Source organism: Hyla sarda, chromosome 3, assembly GCF_029499605.1.
Source record: "Hyla sarda isolate aHylSar1 chromosome 3, aHylSar1.hap1, whole genome shotgun sequence".
Classification (NCBI taxonomy): Eukaryota; Metazoa; Chordata; class Amphibia; order Anura; family Hylidae; genus Hyla; species Hyla sarda.
This window is the reverse complement of record NC_079191.1, coordinates 7,610,059-7,632,841: the sequence shown is the minus strand read 5'-3', so window position 1 is coordinate 7,632,841 and position 22,783 is coordinate 7,610,059. Positions and strand designations below refer to the sequence as shown.

The window sequence follows — 22,783 nt, the reverse complement described above, 5'->3', positions numbered from 1 at the left end:
AGTAGATATATTCTTGTATATAGGAGGCATTATTATAGTAGTTATATTCTTGTATATAGGAGCAGTATTATAGTAGTTATATTCTTGTATATAGGAGCAGTATTATAATAGATATATTCTTGTATATAGGAGCAGTATTATAGTAGATATATTCTTGTATATAGGAGGCATTATTATAGTAGTTATATTCTTGTATATAGGAGCAGTATGATAGTAGTTATATTCTTGTATATAGGAGCAGTATTATAGTAGATATATTCTTGTATATAGGAGCAGTATTATAGTAGTTATATTCTTGTATATAGGAGCAGAATTATAGTAGTTATATTCTTGTATATAGGAGCAGAATTATAGTAGTTATATTCTTGTATATAGGAGGCAGTATTATAGTAGTTATATTCTTGTATATAGGAGGCAGTATTATAGTAGTTATATTCTTGTATATAGGAGCAGTATTATAGTAGTTATATTCTTGTATATAGGAGCAGTATTATAGTAGTTATATTCTTGAATATAGGAACAGTATTATTGTAGTTATATTCTTGTATATAGGAGCAATATTATAGTAGTTATATTCTTGTATATAGGAGCAATATTATAGTAGTTATATTCTTGTATATAGGAGCAGTATTATAGTAGTTATATTCTTGTATATAGGAGCAGTATTATAGTAGTTATATTCTTGTATATAGGAACAGTATTATAGTAGTTATATTCTTGTATATAGGAGGCAGCATTATAGTAGATATATTCTTGTATATAGGAGGCAGTATTATAGTAGTTATATTCCTGTATATAGGAGGCATTATTATAGTAGTTATATTCTTGTATATAGGGGGCAGTATTATAGTAGTTATATTCTTGTATATAGGAGCAGTATTATAGTAGTTATATTCTTGTATATAGGAGCAGTATTATAGTAGTTATATTCTTGTATATAGGAGCAGTATTATAGTAGTTATATTCTTGTATATAGGAGCAGTATTATAGTAGTTATATTCTTGTATATAGGAGGCAGTATTATAGTAGTTATATTCTTGTATATAGGGGAAGTATTATAGTAGTTATATTCTTGTATATAGGAGCAGTATTATAGTAGTTATATTCTTGTATATAGGAGCAGTATTATAGTAGTTATATTCTTGTATATAGGAGGCAGTATTATAGTAGTTATATTCTTGTATATATGAGCAGTATTATAGTAGTTATATTCTTGTATATAGGAGACAGTATTATAGTAGTTATATTCTTGTATATAGGAGACAGTATTATAGTAGTTATATTCTTGTATATAGGAGCAGTATTATAGTAGTTATATTCTTGTATATAGGAGCAGTATTATAGTAGTTATATTCTTGTATATAGGAGCAGTATTATAGTAGTTATATTCATGTATATAGGAGGCAGTATTATAGTAGTTATATTCTTGTATATAGGAGCAGTATTATAGTAGTTATATTCTTGTATATAGGAGGCAGTATTATAGTAGTTATATTCTTGTATATAGGAGCAGTATTATAGTAGTTATATTCTTGTATATAGGAGCAGTATTATAGTAGTTATATTCTTGTATATAGGAGCAGTATTATAGTAGTTATAGTCTTGTATATAGGAGCAGTATTATAGTAGTTATATTCATGTATATAGGAGCAGTATTATAGTAGTTATATTCTTGTATATAGGAGCAGTATTATAGTGTTTTGATTCTTGACCTTTAGCTACATACGAGGTCATCCTTAGTGATATCTGGGTCACCAGTTTAGTACCTTCTGACGTTCCTCACTATCTCCAGTGTTTAGATCTTTGTTCTCTTCAGGATTTGGCCTGACTCTTCTCATGTCTGGTGATGTTCTGGGTGAAGAGAACAGAATGTTACGGGGGGCGAGGTGTTATGGAGACAGAGTCCCCATTAATCCTGCGTCACATCTGTGTTGGAGACGCCTGTAAACACCGCGGTCATCTCATCTCATCCCATCAAAGACTTCCCTGTCATTTCTCAGGGGGTCACCGGCCGGACCCTCCGCTCTCACTTACAGCAGCGCCATTATTTACAGTTCATCCCTGGGAACCGATGGAATCAAAGAGAAAAGGGTCTATGATGAGCGGTGGACATGGTCGGGTGAGGATCGGCGCTGGCGCAGCATGAAAGCGTCTCCACTAAGATAAACATAAGATATGACGCTATGACATCATCATGTCCATTCATAGGAGACACAGGACACCGCACACACAAGAACCATCCGGAAAACGAAGAATGTAAGGACTGTGCTGCCCCCTTCTGGGAGAATTCTCTGACCATTAATCTACATGTAAAATCCATATCCAGACACTTTTATACCACGCTCAGCTGCTGCAGAACCTCATAATACATACCTTAGCTGCAGGACATCATACTGCACACCGCATCTGCTGCAGAACCGCATACTCCATGCCTCAGCTACTCAGAACCTTATCATATAAACCTCAGCTGCTGCAGAACCTCATAATACACGCCTGAGCTGCTGCAGAATCCCATAATATACACATCAGCTTCTGCAGAACCTCCTAATACTACACACCTCAGCTGCTGCAGAACCTCATAATACACACCTCAGCTGCTGTAGAACCTCATAATACACACCTCAGCTGCTGTAGAACCTCATAATACACACCTCAGCTGCTGTATAACCTCATAATACACACCTCAGCTGCTGTATAACCTCATAATACACACCTCAGCTGCTGTATAACCTCATAATACACACCTCAGTTGCTGCAGAACCTCATACTACATACCCCATCTGCTGCAGAACCTCACACCACACACCTCAGCTGCTGCAAATCATAATGCACACTTCAGCTGCTGCAAAACCTAATTCTACACAACTCAGCTGCTGCAGAACATCACATTACACACCTCAGCTAATACAGATAATTATACCACAGACCTCAGCTGCAGCAGAACCACATAGTACACACCTCAGCTGCTGCAGAACTTCAAAGTACAGGTCTTAGAATGAAAAGCTGGGGCATTGAATAAAAGGCAAAATAAACAATATGCAAACACATCCTGTTACATAGACTAGCGCCATAACAGTGACCTCCACAGTGCCCCCATAACAGTGACCTCCACAGTGACCCCCATAACAGTGCCCTCCACAGTGCCCCCATAACAGTGACCTCCACAGTGCCCCCATAACAGTGACCTCCACAGTGCCCCCATAACAGTGCCCTCCACAGTGCCCCCATAACAGTGACCTCCACAATGCCCCCATAACAGTGACCTCCACAGTGACCCCCATAACAGTGACCTCCCAGTGACCCCATAACAGTGACCTCCACAGTGACCCCCATAACAGTGACCTCCACAGTGCCCCCATAACAGTGACCTCCACAGTGCCCCCATAACAGTGACCTCCACAGTGCCCCCATAACAGTGACCTCCACAGTGCCCCCATAACAGTGACCTCCACAGTGCCCCCATAACAGTGACCTCCACAGTGCCCCCATAACAGTGACCTCCACAGTGCCCCCATAACAGTGACCTCCACAGTGCCCCCATAACAGTGACCTCCACAGTGCCCCCATAACAGTGACCTCCACTGTGCCCCCATAACAGTGACCTCCACAGTGCCTCCATAACAGTGACCTCCACAGTGCCCCCATAACAGTGACCTCCACAGTGCCCCCATAACAGTGACCTCCACAGTGCCCCCATAACAGTGACCTCCACAGTGCCTCCATAACAGTGACCTCCACAGTGCCCCCATAATAGTGACCTCCACAGTGCCCCCATAACAGTGACCTCCACCGTGTCTCCATAACAGTGACCTCCACAGTGCCCCCATAATAGTGACCTCCACAGTGCCCCCATAACAGTGACCTCCACAGTGCCCCCATAATAGTGACCTCCACAGTGTCCCCATAACAGTGACCTCCACAGTGTCTCCATAACAGTGACGTCCACAGTGCCCCCATAACAGTGACCTCCACAGTGCCCCCATAACAGTGAACTCCACAGTGCCCCCATAACAGTGACCTCCACAGTGTCCCCATGACAGTGATCTCCACAGTGCCTCCATAACAGTGACCTCCACAGTGTCTCCATAACAGTGACCTCCACAGTGCCCCCATAACAGTGACCTCCACAGTGCCCCCATAATAGTGACCTCCACAGTGTCCCCATAACAGTGACCTCCACAGTGTCTCCATAACAGTGACCTCCACAGTGCCCCCCATAACAGTGAAACACAACATCTTCTATAATGTAGTCTATATGAGTGCAGGGCAGGGCAGATCCTGGAGGGTGATGTAACAGCTCAGTCCTGATACTATCCACATCCAGCCAGGAGTCAGTGCAGCTCTGGATGTGACTGGAGAAGTCGTGACGATGCAGAATCCCCACAAGACACATCGGATCAGATTTACAAATTTACTGAATATTCCATGTACATTGTATCTATAACATATTGTATCTATAACATATTGTATCTATAATATATTGTATCTATAACATATTGTGTCTATAACATATTGTATCTATAACACATTGTATCTATGACATATTGTATCTATGACATATTGTATCTATAACATATTGTATCTATAACATATTGTATCTATAACACATTGTATCTATAACACATTGTATCTATAACACATTGTATCTATAACATATTGTATCTATAACACATTGTATCTATAACACATTGTATCCATAACGTATTGTATCTATAACATATTGTATCTATAACACATTGTATCTATAACACATTGTATCTATAACATATTGTATCTATAACATATTGTATCTATAACACATTGTATCTATAACACATTGTATCCATAACGTATTGTATCTTTAACATATTGTATCTATAACATATTGAATCTATAACACATTGTATCTATAACACATTGTATCTTTAACACATTGTATCTATGACATATTGTATCTATAACACATTGTATCTATAACACATTGTATCTATAACACATTGTATCTATAACACATTGTATCTTTAACATATTGTATCTATGACTTATTGTATCTATAACATATTGTATCTATAACACATTGTATCTATAACACATTGTATCTATAACACATTGTATCTATAACACATTGTATCTATAACACATTGTATCTATAATATATTGTATCTATAACACATTGTATCTATAACACATTTTATCTATAACACATTGTATCTATGACTTATTGTATCTATAACACATTGTATCTATAACATGTTGTATCTATAATATTATATTGTATCTATAACGTATTGTATCTATAATATTATATTGTATCTATAACATATTGTATCTATAACATATTGTATCTATAACACATTGTATCTATAACATATTGTATCTATAACACATTGTATCTATAATATATTGTATCTATAACACATTGTATCTATAACACATTGTATCTATAACATATTGTATCTATAACATATTGTATCTATAACGTATTGTATCTATAACATATTGTATCTATAATATTATATTGAATCTATAATATATTGTATCTATAACGTATTGTATCTATAACGTATTGTATCTATAATATTATATTGAATCTATAATATATTGTATCTATAACATATTGTATCTATAATATTATATTGAATCTATAACATATTGTATCTATGACATATTGTATCTATAACATATTGTATCTATTATATTATATTGTATCTATGACATATTGTATCTATAACATATTGTATCTATAACGTATTGTATCTATAACGTATTGTATCTATAATATTATATTGTATCTATGATATATTGTATCTATAACATGAGGACTATGCTGGAACCAACATCAACACAGCTCTGCGATGTGAAGATTTCCACCAACTCCGCCCACTGCCACAACTTGACCACCGGGGGCAGCGTCTACTGTCTGCACAGCTTTGCCGCAAAGTGACACCTCTCCGAGGACCTGCAAGACATAAATGTTACAGGGAATATTGGGCGGAGTTCCCCTTTAAGAATAACAGTCCTGAGGTGTGATACGTGATCTGTTTAATCGGATTATCCAGGAATGTGTTTATTGTTCTGTAGAGACCAACAACCCCCAGACTGTGAGTCTCCAGAACGTGGTACGTGTGACCGGGGGAGGGGATAAAACACAATGGAGCTACAGAACACATAATCCTGCCCTGATCTCCAGTTACATTGTGTTTTATGCTCCAGTCACAGCCAGAGCTGCATTCATAATTCTTCTGGCTGCCACTGGTTAGTGCTGGTCTGACACATCCTGGAGCACCGTGCCTGCACTGGTCCTACAGCGCCGTCTGTTTCATTCCAGCACTGCTCCCTTTATGTATTTTGTCACTGTAACTCCGTCATGTGATCTCATTTCTGACCCACAGTGTTTAAAGGGATCGTCCTACCTTGGTACCTCCTGGTTTTATAGCTCCTCCTGCCTGTTCGCAGCTGCCAAGGGTGGTCAGAAAAGCTGAAAGCAGCTGAAGCAGGGAAGTTGTACAATTTATATAACTCCAATACACTTTATCGGAGATGAGCAAGCAGCCTAGCCCAGAGAGCTACTCTGTTTACCTAACACCTGGAGTAATGGCCACTGGAAACAGGCTGGAGGTGCTGGAAAACCAGCTCTATCTGTATACTGCTGCTGCTATCTCTATGAAATCAGTATATATATATATATAGTAGTTATTCACCTCCCCTCATGCTCTATCTGTATACTGCTGCTGCTATCTCTATAGGATCCGTATATATAGTAGTTATTCACCTCCCCCTCTAGCTCTATCTGTATACTGCTGCTATCTCTATAAGATCAGTATATATAGTAGTTATTCACCTCCCCTCTAGCTCTATCTGTATACTGCTGCTTTCTCTATGGGATCAGGATATAGTAGTAATACACCTCTCCTCCAGTTCTATCTGTATACTGCTGCTATCTCTATTGGATCAGGATACATAGCAGTTATACACCTCTCCTCCAGCTCTATCTGTATACTGCTGCTATCTCTATGGGATCAGGATATTTAGTAGTTATACCCTTGCAGCTCTATCTGTATACTGCTGCTGCTGCTATTCTTTAATAATTGTCTAAGTTGCACTATATAAGCAAAAAAGTGCTTCTTTGAATTTGCTCTGTACAGACACTGAATCAGCAGGGTGTGATATAAAATACTCCGCTTGAGAGATATCCAAAGAGCCGCTCTGTCTCGCCTGTCGTTGGGAGAATTGGGTATTATATTATGGCTTTTAAAGGATAACTCCGCTGCTCAGCATTTGGAACAAACTGTTCCGAACACTGGAGTCGGGAGCTCGTGACATCATAGCACCGCCCCCTCAATGCAAGTCTATGGGAGGGGGCTGTCACGCCCCCTCCCATAGACTTGCATTGAGGGGGTGGGGCACGACATCATGAGGGGGTGGGGCTATGACATCACGAGCTCCTAGCTCCAGCATTCGGAACAGTTTGTTCCAAACGCTGAGCAGCGGAGTACCCCTTTAAAAGCCATTATATAATACCTAATTCTCCCAACGACAGGTAACACAGAGCGGACGTCCTGGTGACACGGTGGACATCCTGGTCACGGTTCTCACCTCTTGTGTCTTCAGGTTGATAGCTCGAGCACTGCACGTTCCGCTGCCTCCAGCCAGGACCACTTGGTCAGTGCAGAACCGAGCAGCGTACAGGAACTCCCCCTGCAGGACAGGAGCAGGAAATGGAACGTCTTGTATCAGGCTGGACGAGCGCAGGTCCCAGAGCTGCAGAGCATTCCTCGACACCCAGGAGCCGCTCAGGATCTCATTGTTCTGTTCAGAAACAACATAAGAAATCATTAAAAGGGTACTCCAGTGAAAACCTTTTTTCTTTTAAATCAACTGGTGGCAGAAAGTTAAACATATTTGTAAATTACTTCTATTAAAAAATCTTAATCCTTCCTGTACTTATTAGCTGCTGAATACTACAGAGGAAATTCATTTCTTTTTGGAATGCTCTCTGATGATATCACGACCACAGTTCTCTCTACTGACATTATTATAATAATAATAATGCTTTATTTATTGTTGTCCTTAGTGGGATTTGAACCCAAGTCCCCAGCACTGCAAGGCAGCAGTGCTAACCACTGAGCCACCATGCTGCCCTTAGCATACATCTGCTATGCACGGTTGCTAAAATGGACAGAGATGTCAGCAGAGAGCACAGTGATCGTGATGTCATCAGTGTTCCAAAAAGAAAGGAATTTCCTCTGTAGCATTCAGCAGCTAATAAGTACTGGAAGGATTAAGATTTTTTAATAGAAGTAATTTACAAATATGTTTAACTTTCTGCCACCAGTTGATTTAAAAGAAAAAAGGTTTTCACCGGAGTACCCCTTTAAATCCTGAGTTCATAAGCAATACAGAGCATGTGCTGTACAACTAATAAACCAGCAGAGGGCAGCAGTGAGATAAAGGAAACAGCAGCATTGTGAATGCAGCTCTGGAGGGGACTAGAGTAGAAGATTTGACACAACATCATTAAACATTTTTCTGTCCTTAGATAGAAATGTATTCACATCCCCATGAGCAGCACTCACCCGAATATCAATCCCTGGGCCGCAGATGTGCGGACCGCTGATCATACTCCGCGCCTCCTTCTTCATCCGCTTGTCCCAAACCTTGGGTCAAAAACAAACCAGAGTTAATCCCGAATCTAAGAAATAAAAGGTGACACAATCCTGAAATATTTTTGTAAGAGAGACATAAAGTCGATTTTTTTTCACAGCTGAGGTTTTGTTACAATTGTATCCAGTTTATATAAAATCCTCTGGGAACTAAACAGCAGTAGGTGAGTATAAAATGTTAAACAGCAATCGCCATGTGACCGCTGCAAATACTTCTGTTCACACTGGGGCCTCTGACGACAGAGCCGAATGGGGCTAGTTTTTTGCGGGACAAGTTGTATTTTGTAATAGCACCCTTACTTTTAATATACATTAAAATATAAAAAAACTTTAAAATAAAAAAGAAAATTGTGGCTTGGAATAGAACAAATGAGCTATGTTTTTTGAGTTTTATATTTAAAAAGGAACCTCTCATGATCTTGTTACATTTTAGAATCCTCCCAGGTCACCACCCCCATCATGATAAACCACCCCCGGCCTTTATTTTTATTATTTGTTAGTTTTCTACCTTGATATTACTCTGTATTTTCTGCTCAGTCAGATTCACAGACTGGGAAGGGGCGTTCCCCAGCAGGCGTGACATCAACTGAAGCCCAGAGCAGTTCAGTGTGAGATTAGCTATGATTGGCTAAGGCTGCACCCACGTGCTACCCCAACCCCAGGCCTGCAGGAGTCCAAAGTCTGTGCATGAGATGGGAGGAAATGTGCTCTGGACAGATAGAGAGACACCTAGTGGCAGCTTTTTTAAACGCAAATAGAACATAGAAAACTTTTTTAAACATTTTAAAAAAAAAAATTTAAACAAAGAATTTTTCATTTACCATAAGGAGTGCAATAGCAAAAATAAGTTTAAAAAAATGAAACATGAAAAAAAATATTTTTTATACCAGTCACTTTTGTGGGGTGAGCTGTTCCATTGATATCTTCTTGGGATTTATATGACCTTTTGGTCACTTTTTATTCCATTTTTAATGAATTTTTTGATTCATTTTATTTTCTTTTTTTAACTGACTGTGTATGTCTCTGCCTCTCCCATAGAGATGAATGGAGGGGGAGTGTTTTGACCAACTTACATGCTGGGTTCGAAACGCGCTCTAACAGAGCAGAGCTGGGGCCAAGCTGGGGCCCTGTACAGGGGGATCGCGGGGGGTCCCAATGGTTGGACCTCCTCTCCGCGTTCACACATTTATCCCCTATTTTGCAGATGGGGGATACGTATCTTATCGCTAGACATCTTCTTTTAAGGGGTCCTCCAGTTAAAAAAAATAATACATTTCGATCAACTGGTGCCAGAAAGTTAAACAGATTTGTAATTTACTTCTATTTAAAAATCTTAATACTTCCAGTACTTATCAGCTTCTGTATACTACAGAGGAAGTTTTGTTTTTAAATTTATTTTTCTGTCTGACCACAATGCTCTCTAATGACACCTCTGTCCATGTCAGGAACTGCCCAGAGCAGGAGCAAATCCTCGTTTTACGTGATTGTCATATGAGCAAATCCCAATAGAAAACCTCTCCTGCTCTGGACAGTTCCTGACATAGACAGAGGTGTCAGCAGAGAGCATTGTCGTCAGACAGAAAAGAACTACACAACTTCCTCTGGAGCATACAGCAGCTGATGAGTACTGGAAGGATTAAGATTTGTAAATAGAAGTAAGTTACAAATATGTTTAAGGTTCATAAAAAAATATGTTTTTCACTGGAGTACCCCTTTAAATCTTGTAGTAATATGGTAGAAGTGATGGTCTTTAATGGGGACCTGGCTGCCATGACATCCCAACAAGAACAATTAGGGGGAATGGTCTGGATGGGTCAATGGCTCCTCTAGCTATAGCAGGATAACGCCCCCCTGATCTAGACCTACATATTGGATACCGACCTTTATGGAATCATCCCAGCCACCTGTCACAAATATGTGGTGCTCAGAGGGATGAAACCTGAGAGCGAAGATCCTGCGCGAGTGCCCGCTGGTCAGTGTCAGCTCATCGTCAATCAGGAAGTCCGGGGCCATCAACACATTCAAGATCTGGTGCAGAAAACACAGATGACCATTCCCACCGGACACATAAAGCAGAGGTGGATTGTTATTAGTCAGCAGTAATGGGGCCATATGTAATTAGTCAGGTGACATCTGATGGGCCCGTTACCTCATTGGTCTGACTATCATACAGACGGATGTGTCGGTCCTTCCCGGCTGTGGCAAACACCCAGCCGTCCATGCTGAAGTCCAAAGCGTGAATTTCATTTTCCTGCTCTAAAAAAAGGAATAAAAGAAGCCAAATAAACAACAGCAAATAAAAGAAGAAAAAAAAAGGAACTGTTCTGATTGTTTAGACAAGAAGGAGGTGTGGTGGCCCAGTACAGGAGTTGTACCCCTTTACCATTGCTGCCCTGTCAGGCAGACTCCATTCCGTGACCCCTGGGCCTCCCCTTCACCTTTGTGCCCTGAATAGTTAAACAATGAATATGTTATTCAATGCAATGTACTTAATTTGTTCTATACCTTTAAGTACTGTTGTCATGTGACTGTAACCAGGGAAGGTACCAGTGACCATGTGACCTACAGTGACCTATGGGACCCCTCCAGAGTCTCCCCCATATAAACCCCTGGGTGGAGCTAGCGCAGTCTCTCGTTTCCTGCTTAGCTGAGTTGCAATGAGGTCAAGTCCGGAGAGAGTGTCTGGAGTCCTAAGGCCTAAAGTCTACTGCGCTGCCACGGATCCACAAGTCCACTACCCACCAGGGCCCAAGTCAAAGCCTGGTAAGCTACAAACGGGGTGAAGTCTGTCATAGCCAGTATCAGTCAAGTCTGTCTCAAGTCAGTGTGGTCCTGCATCAAATTGTCCAAGTCCACTATAAGTCCCAGCAAGCCCTGTGATCTCTGAAGTCACTGGTCACCTCCTTGGGCCTAGCCAAACTGTACAAACTGTTATATCTGTCTGACTCAGTAAAGCTGCCGTTGTTCCATAACTGGGCGTCGGAGTCATTAGCCCAGGATCCAGCGGTACCTTCGGGTGGTGTAGAGGTAAAACCACGCTCTGGCATCACGAACACAAGGGGTTAGTGCCATCTGCCCCTGGGGTAATTCCATCTGCCCTCATCACACCCTCACCACAGAGGCATTATATGAGGGGGGTGAAGACCTACAGCTGTGCAAACTACCATCCCCTCCCCCCACCTTCCATCTCAAATCATTAACCCTTCCATTACAACAGAGGACACTGTCACCTGTTAGAGACAACACGTTCAGCTCAGATTTGATGTCATAGAAGGAGATCAGGCCATCGGCTCCGGCGCCCACCAGAATGTTTGCGTTTATGGGGTGGTAGTTGAGAGAGGTGATCGCTTGTCTTGTACGATGTCCGGAGAACAGAGTCCTGCCGAGGTCGCCACGTTCAACATTTACAATCTGAAATTAATACATTGTGAAGTGTAATATGTCATAGGATAGAGACTGTATTATAGGGTGCACTGGGAAGAGACTAAATTATAGGGTGCACTGGGGATAGACAGGGTCATAGGGTGCACTGGGGATAGACAGGGTCATAGGGTGCACTGGGAAGAGACTAAATTATAGGGTGCATTGGGGATAGACAGGGTCATAGGGTGCACTGGGGAGAGACAGGGTCATAGGGTGCACTGGGGAGAGACTAAATTATAGGGTGCACTGGGAAGAGACTAAATTATAGGGTGCACTGGGGATAGACAGGGTCATAGGGTGCACTGGGGAGAGACTAAATTATAGGGTGCACTGGGAAGAGACTAAATTATAGGGTGCACTGGGGATAGACAGGGTCATAGGGTGCACTGGGGAGAGACTAAATTATAGGGTGCACTGGGAAGAGACTAAATTATAGGATGCACTGGGGGAGAGACAGGGTCATAGGGTGAACTGGGGACAGACAGGGTCATAGGGTGCACTGGGGAGAGACAGGGTCATAGGGTGCACTGGGGAGAGACAGGGTCATAGGGTGCACTGGGGAGAGACTAAATTATAGGGTGCACTGGGAAGAGACTAAATTATAGGGTGCACTGGGGATAGACAGGGTCATAGGGTGCACTGGGAAGAGACTAAATTATAGGATGCACTGGGGGAGAGACAGGGTCATAGGGTGAACTGGGGACAGACAGGGTCATAGGGTGCACTGGGGAGAGACAGGGTCATAGGGTGCACTGGGGAGAGACAGGGTCATTGGGTGCACTGGGGAGAGACTAAATTATAGGGTGCACTGGGGAGAGACAGGGTCATAGGGTGCACTGGGGAGAGACAGAGTCATATGGTGCACTGGGGATAGACAGGGTCATAGGGTGCACTGGGGAGAGACAGGGTCATAGGGTGCACTGGGAAGAGACTAAATTATAGGGTGCACTGGGAAGAGACTAAATTATAGGGTGCACTGGGGAGAGACAGGGTCATAGGGTGCACTGGGGAGAGACAGGGTCATAGGGTGCACTGAGGAGAGACTTGGTAATAGAGTGCACTGAGGAGAGACTTGGTAATAGAGTGCACTGAGGAGAGACTAAATTATAGGGTGCACTGGGGATAGACAGGGTCATAGGGTGCACTGGGGAGAGACAGGGTCATAGGGTGCACTGGGGAGAGATAGGGTCATAGGGTGCACTGGGGAGAGATTAAATTATAGGGTGCACTGGGGAGAGACTAAATTATAGGGTGCACTGGGGATAGACTAAATTATAGGGTGCACTGGGGAGAGACAGGGTCATAGGGTGCACTGGGGAGAGACAGGATCATAGGGTGCACTGGGGAGAGATTAAATTATAGGGTGCACTGGGGAGAGACTAAATTATAGGGTGCACTGGGGATAGACTAAATTATAGGGTGCACTGGGGAGAGACAGGGTCATAGGGTGCACTGGGGAGAGACAGAGTCATAGGGTGCACTGGGGATAGACAGGGTCATAGGGTGCACTGGGGAGAGACAGGGTCATAGGGTGCACTGGGAAGAGACTAAATTATAGGGTGCACTGGGAAGAGACTAAATTATAGGGTGCACTGGGGAGAGACAGGGTCATAGGGTGCACTGGGGAGAGACAGGGTCATAGGGTGCACTGAGGAGAGACTTGGTAATAGAGTGCACTGAGGAGAGACTTGGTAATAGAGTGCACTGGGGAGAGACTAAATTATAGGGTGCACTGGGGATAGACAGGGTCATAGGGTGCACTGGGGAGAGACAGGGTCATAGGGTGCACTGGGGAGAGATAGGGTCATAGGGTGCACTGGGGAGAGATTAAATTATAGGGTGCACTGGGGAGAGACTAAATTATAGGGTGCACTGGGGATAGACTAAATTATAGGGTGCACTGGGGAGAGACAGGGTCATAGGGTGCACTGGGGAGAGACAGGATCATAGGGTGCACTGGGGAGAGATTAAATTATAGGGTGCACTGGGGAGAGACTAAATTATAGGGTGCACTGGGGATAGACTAAATTATAGGGTGCACTGGGGAGAGACAGGGTCATAGGGTGCACTGGGGAGAGACAGGATCATAGGGTGCACTGGGGAGAGACAGGGTCACAGGATGCACTGGGGAGAGACAGGGTCATAGGGTGCACTGGGGAGAGACAGGGTCATAGGGTGCACTGGGGAGAGACAGGGTCATAGGGCGCACTGGGGAGAGACAGGGTCATAGGGTGCACTGGGGAGAGACAGGGTCATAGGGTGCACTGGGGAGAGACAGGGTCATAGGGTGCACTGGGGAGAGACAATGTCATAGGGTGCACTGGGGATAGACTAAATTATAGGGTGCACTGGGAAGAGACAGGGTCACAGGGTGCACTGGGGAGAGACAGGTTCATAGGGTGCTCTGGGGAGAGACTAAATTATAGGGTGCACTGGGGAGAGACAGGGTCATAAGGTGCACTGGGGAGAGACTAAATTATAGGGTGCACTGGGGAGAGACAGGGTCACAGGGTGCACTGGGGAGAGACTAAATTATAGGGTGCACTGGGGAGAGACAGGGTCATAAGGTGCACTGGGGAGAGACTAAATTATAGGGTGCACTGGGGAGAGACAGGGTCATAAGGTGCACTGGGGAGAGACTAAATTATAGGGTGCACTGGGGAGAGACAGGGTCATAAGGTGCACTGGGGAGAGACTAAATTATAGTGTGCACTGGGGAGAGACAGGGTCATAGGGTGCACTGGGGAGAGACAGGATCATAGGGTGCACTGGGGAGAGACAGGGTCACAGGATGCACTGGGGAGAGACAGGGTCATAGGGTGCACTGGGGAGAGACAGGGTCATAGGGTGCACTGGGGAGCGACAGGGTCATAGGGTGCACTGGGGAGAGAAAGGATCATAGGGTGCACTGGGGAGAGACTTGGTAATAGAGTGCACTCAGGATAGACTGGATTATAAGGTACAATGGGGAAAGAACTGGTCATAGGGTGCACTGGGGAGAGACTGAATTATAGTGTGCACTAGGGGAAGGACCTGGTCATAGGGTGCACTGGGGAGAGACAGGGTCATAGGGTGCACCGGGAAGAGACTAAATTATAAGGTGCGCTGGGGAAAGACAGGGTCACAGGGTGCACTGGGGAGAGACTGGATTACAGTATACACTGGGGATAGACTGGATTACAGTATACACTGGGGAGAGACTGGATTAAAGTATACACTGATAGACTGGATTACAGTATACACTGGGGATAGACTGGATTACAGTATACACTGGGGATAGACTGGATTACAGTATACACTGGGGATAGACTGGATTACAGTATACACTGGGGATAGACTGGATTACAGTATACACTGGGGATAGACTGGATTACAGTATACACTGGGGATAGACTGGATTACAGTATACACTGGGGATAGACTGGATTACAGTATACACTGGGGATAGACTGGATTACAGTATACACTGGGGATAGACTGGATTACAGTATACACTGGGGATAGACTGGATTACAGTATACACTGGGGATAGACTGGATTACAGTATACACTGGGGATAGACTGGATTACAGTATACACTGGGGATAGACTGGATTACAGTATACACTGGGGATAGGCTGGATTACAGTATACACTGGGGATAGACTGGATTACAGTATACACTGGGGATAGACTGGATTACAGTATACACTGGGGATAGACTGGATTACAGTATACACTGGGGATAGACTGGATTACAGTATACACTGGGGATAGACTGGATTACAGTATACACTGGGGATAGACTGGATTACAGTATACACTGGGGATAGGCTGGATTACAGTATACACTGGGGATAGACTGGATTACAGTATACACTGGGGATAGACTGGATTACAGTATACACTGGGGATAGACTGGATTACAGTATACACTGGGCATAGACTGAATTACAGTATACACTGGGGATAAACTGGATTACAGTATACACTGGGGATAGACTGGATTACAGTATACACTGGGGATAGACTGGATTACAGTATACACTGGGGATAGACCGGATTACAGTATACACTGGGGATAGACCGGATTACAGTATACACTGGGGATAGACCGGATTACAGTATACACTGGGGATAGACCGGATTACAGTATACACTGGGGATAGGCCGGATTACAGTATACACCGGGGATAGACTGGATTACAGTATACACCGGGGATAGACTGGATTACAGTATACACTGGGGATAGACCGGATTACAGTATACAATGGGGATAGACTGGATTACAGTATACACTGGGGATTGACTGGATTACAGTATACACTGGGGATAGACTGGATTACAGTATGCACTGGGGATAGACTGGATTACAGTATATACTGGGGATAGACTGGATTACAGTATACATTGGGGATAGACCGGATTACAGTATATACTGGGGATAGATTGGATTACAGTATACACTGGGGATAGACTGGATTACAGTATATACTGGGGATAGACTGGATTACAGTATACACTGGCTATAGACTGGATTACAGTATACACTGGGGATAGACTGGATTACAGTATATACTGGGGATAGACTGGATTACAGTATACACTGGGGATAGGCCGGATTACAGTATACACTGGGGATAGACTGAATTACAGTATACACTGGGGATAGGCCGGATTACAGTATACACTGGCTATAGACTGGATTACAGTATATACTGGGGATAGACCGGGTCATGTGATGTCCTGGTATCATTATATCTCCTGGATATAACTGGATGACCCTTGGCCTGTAGGATCTCTGTGTTTCCTTCCTCTGCTCTATTTGCACATACTTTTTTTCCTATTACCTGGATAGCGCCATTCCCAAATCCAACCGCCAGCTGTTTGCCGCTTGGTGAGAATCGGAGGCTGTAGAGACTGTGCAAATCCTTGGTCAGAGGGATGCGGTGTCTGACACACAGCTCGGCGTATCTCCCGTACTCCTCATCCGATCCTTCATCCACGCTCTCCCCGGAGCTCTCTAATACTTTGGATCTAAGGATGGCTTCTTCCAAGCGTCGGCGAGACATGGCGCCCTGCTCTATCACCCTGTACAATAGAAACAAGAGGAAGCTACTTCTGTCAATAAGAAACCTATAGGACTAATATCCCTGTCACCTGGTCACACACAGTCCACATTCAGTCCCTGTTGGCTTCTCCTCCTATCTCCATCCCTATAAGACAAGCCTCCCATCCCTCTCATTGTGTTCAAGTGCATGACAATGTACGATCCCATAAAGGGGCTGCGTAAACCCCTCACAAATCCATCACTGCTCTACAACCTACAACCCTCCATCTGTTGTGGAATCACAAGTCTCAGCAGGAAGGTACAAACTGCCATGGTAAGTTGACACTCTTATTTAAAACATATTTTGTTATTGCACTCCTTATGGTAAATAACAAATATTTCTAATGTAGTATTCTATGTTTTGTGTTTAAAAAAAGCTGCCACTAGGTGTCTCCCTACTTGTCCGGAGCACAATTCCCCCATCTCTTGCACAGACTTTGGACTCTCTCTTCCTCTGTTGACTCTGCCCTCCTGATCTCTCTTTTCTGGTCTCTATTTCCCTCATCTCTCTTCCTCTGTTGACTCTGCCCTCCTGATCTCTCTTCTCTGGTATTTTTCCCTCATCTCTCTTCCTCTGTTGACTCTGCCCTCCTGATCTCTCTTCTCTGGTATTTTTCCCTCTTCTCTCCTTCTCTGTTGACTCTGCCCTCCTGATCTCTCTTCTCTGGTCTCTATTTCCCTCATCTCTCTTCCTCTGTTTACTCTGCCCTCCTGAGCTCTCTCCTCTGGTCTCTTTTTCCCTCATCTCTCTTCCTCTGTTGACTCTGCCCTCCTGATCTCTCTTCTCTGGTCTTTTTCCCTCATCTCTCTTCCTCTGTTGACTCTGCCCTCCTGGTCTCTCTTCTCTGGTCTTTTTCCCTCATCTCTCTTCCTCTGTTGACTCTGCCCTCCTGAGCTCTCTTTTCTGGTCTCTATTTCCCTCATCTCTCTTCCTCTGTTGACTCTGCCCTCCTGATCTCTCTTCTCTGGTCTCTTTTTGTCTCATCTCTCTTCCTCTGTTGACTCTGCCCTCCTGATCTCTCTTCTCTGGTCTTATTCCCTCATCTCTCTTCCTCTGTTGACTCTGCCCTCCTGATCTCTCTTCTCTGGTCTTTTTCCCTCTTCTCTCCTCCTCTGTTGACTCTGCCCTCCTGATCTCTCTTCTCTGGTCTCTTTTTGTCTCACCTCTCTTCCTCTGTTGACTCTGCCCTCTTGATCTCTCTTTTCTGTCTCTATTTCCCTCATCTCTCCTCCTCTGTTGACTCTGCCCTCCTGATCTCTCTTTTCTGGTCTCTATTTCCCTCATCTCTCTTCCTCTGTTGACTCTGCTCTCCTGATCTCTCTTCTCTGGTCTCTATTTCCCTAATCTCTCTTCCTCTGTTGACTCTGCCCTCCTGATCTCTGTTCTCTAGTCTCTTTTTCCCTCATCTCTCTTCCTCTGTTGACTCTGCCCTCCTGATCTCTCTTCTCTGGTCTCTATTTCCCTCATCTCTCTTCCCCTGTTGACTCTGCTCTCCTCATCTCTGTTCTCTAGTCTCTTTTTCCCTCATCTCTCTTCCTCTGTTGACTCTGCCCTCCTGATCTCAGTTCTCTAGTCTCTTTTTCCCTCATCTTTCTTCCCCTGTTGACTCTGCCCTCCTGATCTCTCTTTTCTGTCTCTATTTCCCTCATCTCTCTTCCTCTGTTGACTCTGCCCTCCTGATCTCTCTTTTCTGGTCTCTATTTCCCTCATCTCTCTTCCTCTGTTGACTCTGCTCTCCTGATCTCTCTTCTCTGGTCTCTATTTCCCTCATCTCTCTTCCTCTGTTGACTCTGCCCTCCTGATCTCTGTTCTCTAGTCTCTTTTTCCCTCATCTCTCTTCCTCTGTTGACTCTGCCCTCCTGATCTCTCTTCTCTGGTCTCTATTTCCCTCATCTCTCTTCCCCTGTTGACTCTGCTCTCCTCATCTCTGTTCTCTAGTCTCTTTTTCCCTCATCTCTCTTCCTCTGTTGACTCTGCCCTCCTGATCTCAGTTCTCTAGTCTCTTTTTCCCTCATCTTTCTTCCTCTGTTGACTCTGCCCTCCTGATCTCTCTTTTCTGTCTATTTTCCCTCATCTCTCTTCCTCTGTTGACTCTGCTCTCCTGATCTCTCTTCTCTGGTCTTTTTCCCTCATCTCTCTTCCTCTGTTGACTCTGCCCTCCTGAGCTCTCTTTCCTGTCTCTATTTCCCTCATCTCTCTTCCTCTGTTGACTCTGCCCTCCTGATCTCTCTTCTCTGGTCTTTTTCCCTCTTCTCTCCTCCTCTGTTGACTCTGCCCTCCTGATCTCTCTTCTCTGGTCTCTTTTTCCCTCATCTCTCTTCCTCTGTTGACTCTGCCCTCCTGATCTCTGTTCTCTAGTCTCTTTTTCCCTCATCTCTCTTCCTCTGTTGACTCTGCTCTCCTCATCTCTCTTTTCTGGTCTCTATTTCCCTCATCTTTCTTCCTCTGTTGACTCTGCCCTCCTGATCTCTCTTCTCTGGTCTCCTTTTCCCTCATCTTTCTTCCTCTGTTGACTCTGTCCTCCTAATCTCTCTTTTCTGTCTCTATTTCCCTCATCTCTCTTCCTCTGTTGACTCTGCCCTCCTGATCTCTCTTTTCTGGTCTCTATTTCCCTCATCTTTCTTCCTCTGTTGACTCTGCCCTCCTGATCTCTGTTCTCTAGTCTCTATTTCCCTCATCTATCTTCCTCTGTTGACTCTGCTCTCCTGATCTCTCTTCTCTGGTCTCTTTTTCCCTCATCTCTCTTCCTCTGTTGACTCTGCTCTCCTGATCTCTGTTCTCTAGTCTCTATTTCCCTCATCTCTCTTCCTCTGTTGACTCTGCTCTCCTGATCTCTGTTCTCTAGTCTCTTTTTCCCTCATCTCTCTTCCTCTGTTGACTCTGCCCTCCTGATCTCTGTTCTCTAGTCTCTATTTCCCTCCTCTCTCTTCCTCTGTTGACTCTGCCCTCCTGATCTCTGTTCTCTAGTCTCTATTTCCCTCATCTTTCTTCCTCTGTTGACTCTGCCCTCCTGATCTCTGTTCTCTAGTCTCTTTTTCCCTCATCTTTCTTCCTCTGTTGACTCTGCCCTCCTGATCTCTCTTCTCTGGTCTTTTTTTCCCTCATCTCTCTTCCTCTGTTGACTCTGCCCTCCTGATCTCTCTTCTCTGGTCTCTTTTTCCCTCATCTCTCTTCCTCTGTTGACTCTGCTCTCCTGATCTCTCTTCTCTGGTCTCCTTTTCCCTCATCTCTCTTCCTCTGTTGACTCTGCTCTCCTGATCTCTGTTCTCTAGTCTCTTTTTCCCTCATCTCTCTTCCTCTGTTGACTCTGCCCTCCTGATCTCTGTTCTCTAGTCTCTTTTTCCCTCATCTCTCTTCCTCTGTTGACTCTGCCCTCCTGATCTCTGTTCTCTAGTCTCTATTTCCCTCATCTCTCTTCCTCTGTTGACTCTGCTCTCCTCATCTCTTCCTACCTTTCCGGCAGGTGAATCAGGAGGTGTTGTGGCTTCTCATCCTGTGACTCCCAGCCTCCTGGGCGAGTGTTATGGTTGCAGGGTGTCTGCTCACAGGGACAGGCAGAGCTGAGAGTGCGGGCGGAGCAGAGACGTGTTATTCTCCATCTCCTGAGCAACGACCGACGCTTCACCACATGAGAGACAATGAAAGTAAACAATGGAGTCCCCCCCCCCCCCTCCTGGGGACATTACTGTACAACCTCACAATCATCTCTGCCCCTGGGAGAGCTGGGTGGCCAGCAGTATGGCTGCTGTTACAGCTTTTCCAGCCTCCTGAGGGGCACATCCACCATGTTTACACCTATTAGGAAAAACAAAAGCCACTAACATGAAAAGTTGCGTGTAAAATAAATTGCTGGGATATGTCTCTGAGATGGCAGATCAGAATGGCGCGCTGGTGCGAACGCGATCTCATAAAGCGTTTCGTCCTTCGCTCCTGAATTATTAGGCAGACTTGTCATTCAGGAGTCTGGAAAAGCCGGATGGTGTAACAATGGCCGCTATATGCGCACTTCATGTCACAAATCTAATCAATATATTGTTTTCATTTGGGGGAGGGGCTTATTTAAAGTGCCCTACCACCAGCGGGGAGTCCTCTTGGCCAATTAGAACCTTGTAAAAAAGTTTATGGGCGTAAGCATTCTTCTGATTGGCTAAACAGAATATTACAGCGGACATTATAGTTCAACGCGCTACAGCACCGGCTCTGACACATTCAGGGGAACTACAAGTGACAAAATTACCCAGTTCTCATCTGTCAGCATTTCCCCTAGCAACCAATCAGATCGCAGGGTAGATGTAATTGGTTGCTATGGGCAACACTGAAGCGGCCGTCTCTGATTGGTTAAGGGTGCCTACCCTCACACTACTGATGACGTCACATACATCCGGCCCCTTCTTACCTATCACAACCACGCCCCTTCACTTTTTTTCAGTATTGCACCTGTGTGTGATGATTGGTTGTGCGGGAGACCGTTGGACACGCGCCTAGCGGCTGATTGGTAGAGCAGAGCACAAGGCCACGCCCCATTCCTACCTCACGTGACGACGGTTGGTCGGAGCTCGAGTTTTGGGTGGGAAAGTTGACACAACATCGCCTGTGGTAAGTGAAGGAGTCCGGGAGGAGGAGTTTGGCACCCAATATGGCGGTGTGAGGTGCAAATCTGCGCCCCTGCTGACTTGCTTCCGCCCCTCCCCTCGGCTCTCCGAAGATTAGGGGGATGGGAAGACATACTTCACAGACTGGTGATGATTCCTATAAGGGTTCTGTGTATAACTCTGCATGGGCTGTATATATATATATTAGTGTTCTGTGTATAACTCTGCCTGGGCTGTATATATATATATATTAGTGTTCTGTGTATAACTCTGTACAGTCTGTATATATATTAGTGTTCTGTGTATAACTCTGCAGGGGCTATATACGGTATATATATATATATAAGTGTTCTGTGTATAACTCTGCATGGGCTGTATATATATATATATATATATATATATATATATATATTAGTGTTCTGTGTATAACTCTGCATGGGCTGTATATATATATATATATATATATATATATATATATATATATGAGTGTTCTGTGTATAACTCTGTACAGTCTGTATATGAGTGTTCTGTGTATAACTCTGCATGGGATATATATATATATATATATATATATATATATGAGTGTTCTGTGTATAACTCTGTACAGTCTGTATACATATGAGTGTTCTGTGTATAACTCTGCAGGGGCTATATATATATATATATATATATATATATGAGTGTTCTGTGTATAACTCTGTACAGTCTGTGTATATATATATATATATTAGTGTTCTGTGTATAACTCTGCAGGGGCTATATATATATATTAGTGTTCTGTGTATAACTCTGCAGGGGCTATATATATATATATATATATATATATATATATATATATATATATATATATATATATATTAGTGTTCTGTGTATAACTCTGTACAGTCTGTATATATATTAGTGTTCTGTGTATAACTCTGCAGGGGCTATATATATATATATATATATATATATATATATATATATATATATATATATATATAGTGTTCTGTGTATAACTCTGTACAGTCTGTATATATATTAGTGTTCTGTGTA

At 43.6% G+C, this 22,783-nt stretch overlaps 1 protein-coding gene across 1 annotated transcript; it reads right to left on the bottom strand.

The window, feature by feature from the left end:
• Nucleotides 1-5,666: 5,666 nt before the first annotated feature.
• On the bottom strand, nucleotides 5,667-21,799 carry LOC130361129 (uncharacterized). The gene is made up of 8 exons (XM_056563736.1): nucleotides 21,687-21,799; nucleotides 16,896-17,136; nucleotides 11,873-12,053; nucleotides 10,792-10,898; nucleotides 10,524-10,670; nucleotides 8,556-8,636; nucleotides 7,576-7,788; nucleotides 5,667-5,938 (listed from the first exon to the last, which is right to left on the bottom strand). The coding sequence occupies exons 2-8, from the start codon at nucleotides 17,115-17,117 to the stop codon at nucleotides 5,819-5,821; spliced, it is 1,071 nt and encodes a 356-aa protein (XP_056419711.1). The 5' UTR covers nucleotides 17,118-17,136; nucleotides 21,687-21,799; the 3' UTR covers nucleotides 5,667-5,818.
• Nucleotides 21,800-22,783: the final 984 nt, after the last annotated feature.

Coding starts and splice junctions, on each gene's coding strand:
- LOC130361129 (XM_056563736.1), bottom strand. CDS start 17,117: ATGTCTCGCCGACGCTTGGAAGAAGCCATCCTTAGATCCAAAGTATTA. Junction 10,671..10,791: donor ATGATAGTCAGACCAATGAG/GTAACGGGCCCA, acceptor TTTCTGCACCAG/ATCTTGAATGTGTTGATGGC. Junction 7,789..8,555: donor GCCCAGGGATTGATATTCGG/GTGAGTGCTGCT, acceptor GTTTCTGAACAG/AACAATGAGATCCTGAGCGG.